Below are 13,754 nucleotides of genomic sequence, written 5' to 3'. Positions count from 1 at the left end.
CATATTGAGAGAGGGAGGAGGAATCCAAACTACATAAAACTAACACCCAGGAGCAAATTATTGGGCTTATTAGTGTTCTATGAAAACATCATCTCATTTGTGGTCAAGAAAGTATGTCAATTGTTATCAGGAAAAATATAGAGAACATTGTGATGTCCCTATATAATCTTGGGATTATTTGCATCATGTGTGGTTATGGTTCTCCCACCTCCCCAAAGACCAGAAGAAATGTTCTAGAACAGAAGAAACTCAAGAGAAAGGCTGAAAAGATGATTGAAGGCATGGAATGATTTTAGTACACAAAATGACCACGTTAAGACTCCTCAGTATAGCAAGCAGTCAAATGAAAGGAGCATATGGAAGAGGCCTCTAAAACCAGAGACAGTATTGAGAAAACAGAAGGAACAATGAACTGGTAATCCCTATTCAATGCAAGAACTAAGAGACATGAAACAACATCAGCAGGATGCAAGTTCAAAATAAACAAGCAGAATCTTCTTTGCGACAGGTGTAACTAAGCTGTGGAACTCCTTGCTACAGGCTGTTGTGAGCAACAAACATTTACACACGCTCAGGGGAAGTCCAGGCAAAAGAAGACACTTTTGTTCCCTTCTAGCATGGCTTTTTGTTCTCTTCTAACTCATCTAGGCCTATGTACATACTACTTCTCCAATGCTGAGCTTGCACAAGGGTATTCTTATGGTGTTGGTATATAGGCGAGAAGTGTGCAGCTAAGAAAACTGTGTTGCAAAGTCAAGAGGAAAATATCGTTTAACATAGATGACCAAAGTAGAACAGCCAGCCATACTAATTCAGTGAATGAGTAAGAACTGCAATCGCAGCAGTGTATGCTGCATTTCAAATGTTAAGGAACACAATCAGTTAACAGAGTTGAGAAAAGTAAACAAAACTGCTCCCTGGGAAATGGATATTTTTAACTAGCAGGAAAACTCAAAGCTGAGACAAAGACAGTTGGAGACAGTACTGAAGGAAAGCACTTATGTCCTTGTTCAAATGAGTCCTACTGTGTTTAAAATAGCAGAAGTGCAGTAAGATTAAAACTGAGTAGACGTGTACAAATGTCACTGTCCTTTTGGGGAGCAAGGTACAGTTAGGAGACAGAAAGAGACTGTTAATACTCTGTGATTATTAATACTACAAATGAACACTAGAAATTCAAGGAATCTCAAGGCACTACACAGAAGTGGGGATAATAAACTGTTTATATTTAGAGATTCCCTACTGCCTTCCATTTAAGTGTAATGGAATGCAGGGGTCAAGAATAAGCTTTCCTTTCCTTTCCTTTATCCAGTTGCTCTAAAAATATTCAGGATTGGTCAGACATCCACCTTAAAATATCCAGCAGAAACTAAAGGCTTTCTCAGTAGTATTTCATGTATTTCATGTGCATGAACAGTGTAGTTGCTGCAGTGGAAGGAGAGATGGTACTTCCTTTTTTCTACAGGCTTTCTAAAGTCAGAGGAAAAAGTTGTCCAATTATAAACAATAAAAAAATGTTAGAAATAGTTTTTCAGGACTAAAAATGGCTCTTGACATCTATTACTAAAGGCTACGTGAAAGAACTAGAAAACTGAGCCTGACTTGTGAATATATGTATTTTACAAGTTCTCTTAAAAGACTTTCCCTGGCATATCTGATGTCCTAAATGAAGGCATAAAATAAATACTTCTGGTATATGGTTTGCACAAATGTTGCAAACATTGTTTCTAACAAGTAGTACTGCTGCAGGCAATAACAGTAGAGAAACTTTAGGAAGAGAGGAAAGAAAGAGCTGAGTATGGAGAAGGTGAATGAAGAAGCATTTTATTTTTTTATTTTTTTGCCCTGATATAGTATTATGGAACAAGATGAGTGGGGTCGCTGGTCATTTGAGGAAAATAAAAAAGTTTGTTTGTTTATAACAGGAAACATGACTAAAAGATATTTTGATCTCTTGCTTCCTCATCACTAAACAGAAAATGGGTGTGAATATTGCTGGTATGGGGCTCAACTAAAAATACACCTGAAGAGAGCTGAACTAGGTGGCATTTCTAATCTACAGTGGGAGTCTGGGGTAGAATCAGGATTCTTGCTTTTAGAACCCTAAGCTGTGAATTTCCTCATAAAAAAAATCCCCAAACCCAAAACACAAGCATTTTAGTCATTGTAGAATGAAATCTTCTTAGTTCTGCAGATTGCTTGGGTTTTTCGCTTCATTATTTTGTTAGTTTCCTCCCATTCCAGGTAACTCAGCTTTTTAAAATTTTGAATGTCTTTAAGCCATCTTCAGCACCTTCTAGTCAAATACATCAAGAAACTAGGGGTTCTTTTCTACATGCAATGTTTTCCAGGCTCGGCAAATCCATATTTTGGTTCCTTTGTGCTCCAATCAAAAAATTGACAATCGCTGTCTTTGCTAAAAGTTTTATGAGTTAAAAATTATCCGATCAATCTCAAGCTTATTTTTTTTTCAGAACTTCTTCCTTGAGCAGGAATTGGCTATGAGGAACTACATTCTTTGGGAAAAAAAAAAAAAAAAAAAAAGACTTTTCATAAAGTTAGGAGAGAGAGGTGAAATAACACTTTCAATGGAAACTATTAGAAATGTTTAGCTGCAGGATCTCTATAGCAGACACACGTATATGTAGCCACTGAGGCAGATACATACTTTCAAGTTACATTAAGGATGTAAATCTTTGTGAATAGATTCCTATTTATAAATAGACTTAGGAAATATGTCACAAAAAAGGATGGGGTTAGAAGTGTCTCTGTAGGTAACAAAAGAACTGTGAAGCAGTACCTAGTATATGTTGCTGTTTAATTGTCACCGCTCTGTCCTACTTACGTCTTAAAAACTTGCTCGTATTAAGGTCTAGTTAAAATAACCAGAGATATGTCACATTCCATGTGAAAATGCATAATATTGGCTATAGAATCACAGAATCACAGAACTCGTAAGGTTGGAAGGGACCTCTGGAGATCACCTAGTCCAACCACCCTGCTCAAGCAGGATCACCTAGAGCATGTTAGACAGGGTTGCATCCAGGCGGGCCTTGAATATCTCCAGAGAAGGAGACTCCACAACCTCTCTGGGCAACCTGTTCCAGTGCTCTGTCAATCTCACAGTGAAGAAATTCCTCCTCACATTCAGGCGGAACTTCCTGTGCTTCAATTTCTGTCCATTGCCTCTTGTCCTGTCACATGGGACAACTGAAAAGAGTTTAGCCCCATCCCCTTGACACCCTCCTTTCAGGAGCTTACAGACTTAAGATCCCCCCCTTAGTCTTCTCTTCTTCAGGCCAAACAGGGATGCTGGATGGGAGGACGCTGGAAGTCGCATTTTATTGGGTGAGTGAGTGGAGGTAATAGGTGGGAAGCAGAGGAGAAAAGGGAAGCTGGAGAGGTTGCGCTGTGATGTACCAAGGCGCACGGTAGTTTTGGCAAGACCAGATAATGATAGCACTGGGATGATATATGGCAACAAGGGGTGTCCCTCGATGAATAAAGGAGGAAGTTTTAGGCAGTGGTCTGGCAGGAAAGTCTATCCGGAGTCGAATTTCAGAGCTGGAGCAGGGAAGTGCAGTGAGTCACCGAAAGGGAGCCTGAGAGCTGCCTTTGTTCCACTTGTGCCCAGACGCTGAAGCAGGAACAGCAGGCTCCAGTTTTTATTAACTTCTTATTTTCATAAGCATATAACTCATGCTCACTGAACTTCTTTCTGACTTGAAGTCTTTCAATTGACTTTCAAAAAATGCTCTCATGGTAAGAACTCTCACTTCTGAATTTTCTCCTTCCTTTCCCCCCCTCCCTCCTTGTGCTTCTGCATTACACTCTTCGGTTTCATTCTTTTTTCTTTCCTTCCCTCCCTTCCTCACTTTTTGGTACACCTGCTCCAGGCATGCCTGGTGGACCTGGGACTTGCTACTACTGCTCTTAGGCTTGTCAGTCCACGTTGGTTCAGCCACTCAGATCATAGAAGGTAAGACTTCTCCAAAACACTTCTATAAAATAAGAGTCAGAGGTTGTTTTAAAATAAGCTTTCCTAATATGGATAGATACTGTACATTCCAGCTCTTCATTGCCTCTGCTGCTTGCTATTGTTTGTTTCATTTAGGGAAGTTGCTGCAAGTTAAGAGCTTAAATTGCCATTCATTCTGGAAAAAAAAAAGTAAATAAGGCTGATCCCCAGACATAAGGCAGCATATCTGCCTGTCTGCTCTCTCAGTGTTGCTTCAGAGTGTAATGATCAGCAGAAGTGGAGAATACTGAACGCTCTGGGAAGTGTGAATTCAGAAAGAGGTAGCAGAAAGTGTTTAGAATACAGGTATGCATCATGGTGGCTGTATCAGGAATGTGCCAAGCGTGCTGTGACTGCAAAGACACAGACGGGATGCTTTCTCTGTGTGCAGAGATTTCCCTTGAAAAGCATCTGAGCAAATTGTGATTTTCACATCTCTTGAGTTAACATTAAATGTCTAGTTTTACCAGCACAGCTTTTATGGCCTTTTGGTGAATTATCAAACATATGCTCTTGTAACACAGCCAAGTCGCTGTATCTCTGGAAAGCATAGCCTCAAATTTCTTGTAAGAGAGACAGCACTGATTTAAAAGTTTACATGCAATTTTGAGAAAAGTGAAAGTGTTTCAAATATTAGTTTTCCAGTATGGGCAGTGATACTGATATTAGGAAGAGTTTAGGACTATACTCAGAGAAAAACGAACTGTGAATTTGTTATGCAAAATATCACCTAGACAACTACAGTGATAGGAGCATTAGAAATCTATTCAAGGGGAAAGTAGATATTGAATGTGAAGACTTTAACATTACTCAGACATTTTTCCCATTTCAACTGATACTGGCAAAGAATAGGTGGCATATCTAATAGCCAAAGATACTAATTTCAGCAAGAGAAAAAAACACAGATTAGTAATTACTAATAAATGCTGTAAGTGCAGATGACAAATAGAATTACTATATTAGAGTTAATTAATTAAGGAAAAAAAATGGAGACAAATGCAATATATAGCATATACCATGAAGATACCTTTGTTGCACCAGGTGAAAATGTTTTGATTTTTATTTGAGCAATGAGAAAGAGGGAAATGTTATACGTATGTCCGAATAGTGACAGAAATACAAGATATTGAAAACACCATGGAGATACATTTGTTGCGTTATAGGAAAATGATTTTTTCTAACTGATGAATGATGTGGACTGGACAGTGGAACTGAACGTTTGGCACATAAAAATTAATAAACAGGATCTTACCAACTACTGTAGGTACAGGGATAAATAGAAGAAATTTTGATTTGCCATACAGCTTCTTTTTTGATGAGTCTGTGTCAGTTTCTGTTACTTGAAACTTCGGTTCCTTAAAGAGATTGTCCTGTGAAAGCAAGCTCAGAAGTCAGGAGTGGGAAAGATAATCTCTCCTTCAATATGGGACAGCTTCTTCCTATGCAACATCTTGTTAATGCTGGAATGACTCCTAACCTCAGTCCCACTACATGTGGGATTTTGCAGGTCTCCTTAGGTTGCTGGAGACTTGGAGACTGTTTTGGGAAAGTGTTACTGCATGTTTGTCCTGGCCTAATATTCTTCCTTAGGCATTTGCTGCTGCCACCATCAGAGGCAGAGCCTGACAGGGTCTTTGATCTGAGCACGTATAACCATTTTTCTGTTAATGAAGAAGTCCTTGTTTCAAAATGTTTACTAGAATTGTGTTAGTCTGATTTTTAACTGCCTCACAAAATAGAGGGCTCGTGGTTTCTATTCCTCAACACAGGACTATATTATAAGCAATATTTTCCTGATGCTTGGTCTAAAAGTTTCCTTTCCTTGAAATCATATTATGAAGTGTTGAATGCTAGAAATAGGGAAATAGGAATAATCTTTCTTTCTTTCTGGTGCTGTAAATATATGAAGAATATAAATACTCTCTGCAACTGCTGGATAGTAATGAGGCATATACTTCAACTCTTCTAGTCCATCCATTGCACAAATAACCTCTGGATTTTTCCCCCACACTTTCTTACAGTAATAGAATGCACAGAAATAAATGGGATATTTAAGATGAGGTTTCATGTTTGAGACACAGGGAGGTTAATTGACTCTCTGGTCTTCAGGCCTTTGGCTGCTAAACTAATGACTGATCCAAAGTTCCTTTTTGTCACTGTCTCCTTTAAGGTAACTGCTTTCCAGGATTCTCTAGCCCTGAATATTGATGTGCTGTGGCTGACCTCTCCTCTCTCACTTTAAGGCATCTACAGCTGAAAGCCACAGCCTAGTCTTGGGTCAGGAAACATTTTGCAAGCTGATCTGTTCAACCTTATTTCTTAGTAATGAATTAGACATGTTCTGCTTGTAAGTTCATGTCCTCTCTACTCTATGTTAAAAAAAAAAAAAAAAAAAAGAAAAAAAAAAAGAAAAAAAAAGAAAAATCTTACTGAAAGAAAGGAAGGAAAAAGGAAATATGCAGACCTTAAAGCTACCTGGTAGAATAAGGTGTGTAAACTCTGTTTTACATTACACATTCTTCCAGCAGATATGTTTTGTTATTCTACCACTGTTATTAAAGTGGATGGTTATTTATAACTCTTAAAGGGCCATTCTATACAAGAGGAACTGGATATGAGTAAAAGAACATTTGGATGAATGGTGTAAGTCTCTTTTGCCATACTGCCAGGGTGTATGCAAGAGAAAAAAAGAGCTTGAGATGTTCTTGAGCTGGTTAAATAATGTTAGAAAAAACCTCCTGGATTAAATTACTACTATCTAACAAGAGATAGGAAAGGAATAACTTATTTTCTACTAACCTGAAGACAAAGCAATGGCAATTAGAGATTTTTAGAGGAGAAAAGTTTGTCATCTTGGCCTCCACCCATCAGATAATCTCTTCAGTGAGGTCCAGCGGATCTGCTTACTGGTGTGTGATTAGGCAGCAACAGCCCTGCCTTGCTGTCTGAGGGCTGCAGTTCTGTCATGCCTTTGTGAGAGAAGTTAGTAAGATTGATTGGAAAATTTTGATCAGTTTCCTAAAGAGAAAAGGGTTTTGACCAAGCCTTCTTCTTCTTGAGGAAATTATATACTTCTGGACAATTCCTATAGGTGAAGAGGAAAGAAACTGAAAGAGAGGAAGGAAAATGTAAGAGAAAAGTTCAGTTGCAAATTTTGATATTGTTTGAGAACTTCAGGGTTTCACTAGATTAGATATAGATTAGACAGCTTTTTATTGTTTTTTTTAATTATGTTGGGACTTTTGATTCAGTAGAAGAGGTGCCTTCATTTCTAAGTCCCAGAATGTCTGACTATTGCTTGCATTTTAAAATAGGACAGACAATAAAAGAGAATATTTAGAACCTTATATTTAAAATCATGAGTGACTAATTCATAATGCCAACTGAAAATTCTTCTTGACTAAACTGACATCTATTTTGTTAAAATAAATTTTGATATCTGTTATATGATTAGGAGATCCAGCCGTATGTTGCAACAGAATATAAGCAAAATTGAAACATTCTGATTCCTAATTTTAAAATACTGTTTTATTTTCTGAAAATTTATGGGTTTTGGTCATTGTTTCATAAAAACTCCTAAGAATATCTGGATTTTATATTGGAGTGAAAATGAATAGGCTTTCTGGCATCTTAACAATTCTTGTGAGTTAGAATTCTGAATTTTTACTAGCTTTTGGGGAAAGATTTTAGTCCTTTTCACTACAGCTAGCATGTGCACAAAAAGGCAGGGAATAAAATATTTCCCTCCTTTCCTTCCTCTTTCCCCAAATGTAATATTGTTGGAACTATGGAGAGCTTTTGAGGTTTTTCTCATGTGTTCATGAAAATTTTACAAATGTAATATCCTCTTCTGCTTCGGTTTGTGGGATTTTTAAAGATATGTTGGTGTCCTAATATATTGTCTCAGCATATCGCCTTTGCTATAATGCCAATTAGGCATATATTTATCCATACATAAAAATTTAGTCTGTTTTATTCTATCTAGTACTGCCTTTTGGGGCAAATACTTGGCCTTTAAGTACCCTTGATAACATAACCTTGATTATTCATGGCTGCTTTCTGTCCTCCGAGCAGTTTGCTCTAGTCTTTTGAAGAAGTTGTATTTAATCTTCCATGTGACAGGCTATCTGTTGTTCAGTTCTTGGCAATCAAATCCTATTAATGCTTTTTTTTTTGACATATATAGAAGATGAATTGCTTGAATGTATGCGGTTCTACAGTTTGTATTATGTTTATATTCTCTAAAAAATGTTTTACCTGTTTCTTATTTACATCTGGGTTTCATTATTAGCCAAGCTGAACAGCACTTTCTTGCCCTAAATAACATGCTCAGCAGCAGTTTATAGAAAGTAAATATTTGTCTCTTTCCTTTGCTCTCTGATCATGGCTGTCATTAGGCTGTTGACAGAAACTTTGCACTCCTGACCCATTGATTTTAAGGAAGGAATTCTGAATTATTGACTGTCAGTGGGCTTTGATCAGCTTGTGTGATGCATACAAATAGCTAAACTGGACCTCTTTTTCTGTTGAACCAACACAATAAGTGTAAATATATCATAGAATTATAGAATCAGTAAGGTTGGAAGGGACCTCTGGAGATCATCTAGTCCAACCACCCTGCTCAGCAGGGTCACCTAGAGCATGTTAGACAGGGTTACAACCAGGCGGGCCTTCAGTATCTCCAGAGAAGGAGACTCCACAACCATTCTGGGCAACCTGTTCCAGTGCTCTGTCACTCTCACATTTAAAAATTTATTTCTACCTAGTAATTGCTGTCTGTGCTTTTTGTATTTAATACATTTAAAAACTTGTTTCTATCTAGTAATTAGTCTATATACTTTTCATGTTTAATTTGCACACTCTGACATAAGCAGTGATAGGAATTGTCCATTCTATTATTTGCTAAACAATTTGCTAGCATAATTACATTAATGCTGATCTGCATGGAGCACAGTAGTTTATAAAGATAACTTAGATGCCACTATATCCTGTTGTTTCATATTGAACATTTGGATATCGTCAAACTGCACTGGAGTTAAATTGGACAAGCCATTATGTATCTTTCGGAGGCATCTTCAAGCTGTTACCAGCTGTTGTGTATGCTGTTAGTACAGATTTGAGCATGATTTCACAGTTGTTAAAATGCCTTTCTAAACAAAATATAATTTACTGTAGAAAAACAGTTGGGGTCAGCTGGCATCATCTGCATGTACAACTGAAGTTGTTGATAACACCTGTAGAACAGACTGGAGTTAGTAAATTTGTGCTGTTGGCCACTTTTCTAAACGGATTAGTTTTAGCTGCAACACTCTCCAAACACTAATTTTCCAGGACATTAAACAACAAGTTTGCTAAACTACTCTATCAGGCAGCAGGAGATCCTTTTGGCCTTTCCTGAAGGGGAAACCAATTGGGGTGGATATAGTGGCAGTCTTCATTTCCTCTCTCAAGGCTTCCTGGTAACAATAGATGCTTACAGCAAGCAGTTGTTTCCATGGTCTAAGTAGAACTTATCATTTCAATATTGCATGCATTTGCCACTAAATTGTGTTTGAAGGACCTGCTGTGCTGTGAAAAACCCTACAGAAATACTTCCTTTCTTCTGGCTCAGCTGCCATGCAGGTGAACATAGACTCAAATGTGGATTTCAGCTGCAAGCTGCCCTTTCAATAATGTAACATGGAAACGGGAAGGTCTGAGCCCTTGTAGACTAGATTTTGGCTCGGGCCCCTTGTGAGTCTACTGGACTCCCATTACATAACTGTTAATCTAGCCTGAAACCAACTTCAGCTTGTCTTTAAAACACAAATCTCTCCTGAAAGCTGGGTCCTGTTTAGACCATGAGGAGAGTAGATCTCTTTTTTATTACAAACCCAAGTTCTACCCATGAAATCTGAGGTCTCATTTAATATTGTGTTTCTATCTGCATTGGAACCAACCACAAGCTTCAGTGTGCAGAAAACACATAATATCTTCTTAATACTAGTCCTCTAGATCTTATGTCTCTTTGTTTAAAGGATCTTCCAAAAAGGGGTCAGTAAAAGTACAAAAAAGATGATAATTTACTAGATCTCTGTTGATGAAGCCCAATGAGAGATGCTGTTTCCTGACAAATGAATAGATGAACAAAACATCCTCGGGGAAAGAAAAAAAAATGAAAAAATAAAAAAGCTGAAATGTAGGAGGGGAGGTGTAGGAGCCAAGGAAAAGGTAAAATTTAAGTCAGACAATTAGAGGTGGAAAGTCAAAGAAGGGGTTCAGATTTACTCTTTCCCCTCCTTTCTTCCACCTGAGAACAATCAGGCTTACTGTCCTTTCTTCCGCCTTAATGGAGAAGAGGAGAAAACACACAGAGAAATCTTCCACCGTGAGTTTCCTGAAAAGTTAATGAGTGGTCTAGAGTGGTTGTCATGGTAGGCATTGTGGCAATATGCATGAATTCCACTGCCAGACTCACTGAAATGGAGCAGTAGTAGGGATTAGCTCTTCAGAATGCCAGGAGACAGGCAATGCCACGTCCTGAAGTTGAATGTGTTAGTGTAGTCCTACAGAGCTGATTTGGGGAAGGTCTGAAGTCATAAATGATCTACAGGTTTTTTTGTTGAAATTGGCGGATGTTCTCTCCTGCTCTTTGAATAGTCATTCTAATTTTGTTTTTCATGCGTCATAAGATATTTTAAATTCAATATTTTTATGTTCTTGGCAGAATTCATAGAAGAAACTTTATTCTGGGAGCTTTCCCATCACATTTGGGAGCACGGGGATAAGAAGGGGAGAATTTTGATCCTGGATGTGCATGAGGTTGCAGGGGCAGGAGAGTGGAGTGTTGTTTTCTAATTCAGACTACTTAATAAGCTTGGATTTGGATCCCCAGTATAGTATAAGGCAAGTTGACACATGCTTGAAAAGATGCATAGACGTTCCAAGGACTTAGCCAGCAAAGAGTTTAAAGCTGTATCCTCTTTTCCGCTATCCCTGTATGTGCTCCAAGAGACTCACTCAATTGAGATAGATATGAAAGGGAGTCTGACTTCCAAATATTCTTCTTTTTCTGCTAAAATAATTCTTTTATTCCTTTTTGTATAATATGTTATTGACTGCCGTATTTACATCTGGGATATTCAAAGTCTTCCAAAGAAATTACTCTTATAAATTACTCTTATTTGTTTCTTATCCTAACACATTGATTTCCAAATAAAATACTCTATTTGGAGGCCACTTTTCCCTTTCACTGTGCTTTCTTCCCCTTTGCTTTTGTGAGTGAGCAACTCCCCCCCCCCCTTTTTTTTTTTTTTTTTTTTGGTCAAATGTGATAACCACTATAATGGAATCCATAGTGGTCTATCACATTTGACCAAACCCAGGCAGGAACTTTGCAAATTTGAGCACTGTACATTGGCCAGAAAGACAGTGACTTGTGTAATACATTTGATGAAATCTAGCTGCCTTATTTCAAAGGATTTAATTAATATCATATATTTAAAAGAGAATGTCTATTTACCACAAATATTTCTAGGTCACCAAACAATCTTGTCCCAGTTGACTGACCCACACAATTAATGTGAGTTTAATGTAGTCAGCAATTTAGAGTCTATCCAACCAAATAAGTCACTTTCTTTTGGTGCTTTGGATTTCTTATTGGTGAAATTAAGACTTTGCCATATACACCAGGCATGCGTAACAGTATACAAATGGTGCATCGAGCTGTTCCATGCTCTTACAGCACGCATACAGAGCATGTCTCATCACATGTAAAGCTGTTCTATACTAGCTAAAAATTCTGTTTTATTCTACCCACATCAGCATCTTCCGAGCTATTATAATGGTCCAGTCATGCACTGTGGGTAGGAGAGAATGTCTTATCTCAGCTCTCCAAGAGTTTTGTATTCCACACCAGAAAAGGGGGGTCCCCAAGAGTTTTTCTGTCTAGCAAGCATCTGTTACTGGACATAATTTCTCCATTAAAAGGGGTGCTCCAGGTCCAAATCCTTTGTGCCTATTTATCTTCTTACTGGAGGGTGAGTTCTATGTTTTAAATATGTCATCCTTTTTATTTTATCTAAGCTTATTCTAGCTAGACTTTATCAATTGCATTTGGATGGTAGGGTGCAAAAAACACTGAATCCAGGAAGTGGTTGCTTGTTTGTTTTTTTAATTAAGGCTTTAATAAGCTATTCTATTCTGCTAGAATGCACATATTTGAAAAGATATGCTACTTTTTCTCAGATTCAAATCTCATGAGCACAGGTGTTCTAATGTTTTTAGTGCAGGAATAGCACTCCTTTTGATAGGAATGCTATTTGATAGACATTTTCTAAATGCTGGAACCTTTAGTTTGAAAAGCACCCTGAATGAATAAAAGTAAAAGAAACAAAACTGTAAAACCATGCATTTCCTGATATGACTTAAAAATAATTCCAGACCCTCAACTACTAATTTGTGCAGCTTGACATCAAATGTACAAAGGACATCATTTTCTTCATGTTTCCCTCTTACTCCCTTCTTCCATGAATAACTGACCTCCACAATCAAGAGAAACTCTCAGTCTCACACCTATATCTTCAGTATAGAAATTACAATATTGGTAATACAAAGTTCTGGCCAGTTCATTTTATTTAGTATTCAAGTGACACACATGCTGGAGGTTGCAAGAAAATGCTGGAATATTACAGTATATAGCGTAACTGCCTGTTTGCTAGATAGTAAATGCTTCTACAGCCTCAGCTCTCTCATTCACATCCCCCCTAGAGACTTACCCTAATCAGAGATCCATAAAAAAAAAAAAAAAAAAAAAAAAAAAAAAAAAAAAGGCCTCTAAGCAGATGTGATCTAGCCTTTTTTCGAAACTTACTGGATGTTGCTATGTAATATAAACAGAATGGAAGAATTGTAAAAATGCATTATCTTCCTTACCTCAGTTGTACAACATCCTTTCTGTTGGAACAGCATGCTCTTGCATTGCAGATCCTCTCTGAGATGTGGTGCCAAACCATGATCCTGAGGTCATGTCATTCTCCTGTTGATCCTAGTTTCTGGGCTGTGTTACATCACAGCTATTGCCATGCACCCTAGTCTTCTCTGCGTTACACTGGGTATCTTGTTCTTATGACACCAAGTCTTCCTCCACTGCTGCTACTGAATTCACTTATTGCTGTGATCAGTTTCTAACTTTTAACTACTCAGGTAGCTTTAACTTCTATTGCTGAATAGGGCAGGGGTGGTGACATGGCACATGGAAGAAAACAATGTGCTCAACATCTTATTCATCTCATTTTTTACTGGTAATATTTGCCTTCAAGAATCCCAGGCCACTGAGATCAGTGGGGAAATCCAGAGCAATGAAGACTTACACTGGGTAGAGGAGGATCACATTAGGGAACTTTTAAATTTATTAGACATACACAAGTCCATGTGACCTGGTGGGTAACATCCCAGAATGCTGAGGACGCTGGCCAGTGCTATTGTGAGAGCACTCTTGATTACCTTTGGAAGGCTCCTCAGGACTGGAAGAAAGCAAATGTCAATCCTATCTTCAAGAAGGGCAAGAAGGAGGATCCAGGTATCTATAAGGTGAGCAGCCTCACCTGGGAAAGTGATGGAGCCAAAATAATCTTGGAAATTGTTGCCAAACCTAGTAAGGACAAGAAGGGGATTAAAAATAGTCAGCATGGTTTTATGGATGTGAAATCACACCTGAGCAAACTCCTAGCCTTCTACGATGAAACAACTGGCTTGG

At 38.0% G+C, this 13,754-nt stretch overlaps 1 protein-coding gene across 2 annotated transcripts in view; it reads left to right on the top strand.

The window, feature by feature from the left end:
* The first annotated feature begins 3,418 nt into the window (after window positions 1–3,418).
* LOC134137146 (collagen alpha-1(XV) chain-like) overlaps window positions 3,419–13,754 on the top strand; it is a 157,164-nt gene continuing 146,828 nt past the window's right edge. Inside the window, exons 1-2 of one of the 2 annotated variants that reach the window (XM_062569760.1) lie at window positions 3,419–3,762; window positions 3,897–3,979. In XM_062569760.1, the coding sequence (XP_062425744.1) occupies window positions 3,752–3,762; window positions 3,897–3,979 (94 nt within the window). In that variant the 5' untranslated portion in view covers window positions 3,419–3,751. The remainder of the gene's footprint in view (window positions 3,763–3,896; window positions 3,980–13,754) is intronic. The other variant, XM_062569759.1, reaches the window with a different exon arrangement.

The sequence above is a fragment of the Rhea pennata genome, chromosome 2 (assembly GCF_028389875.1).
Source record: "Rhea pennata isolate bPtePen1 chromosome 2, bPtePen1.pri, whole genome shotgun sequence".
NCBI classification, from domain to species: Eukaryota; Metazoa; Chordata; class Aves; order Rheiformes; family Rheidae; genus Rhea; species Rhea pennata.
The sequence above is the reverse complement of the archived record's forward strand: the minus strand, read 5'-3'. Positions and strand labels throughout refer to the sequence as shown.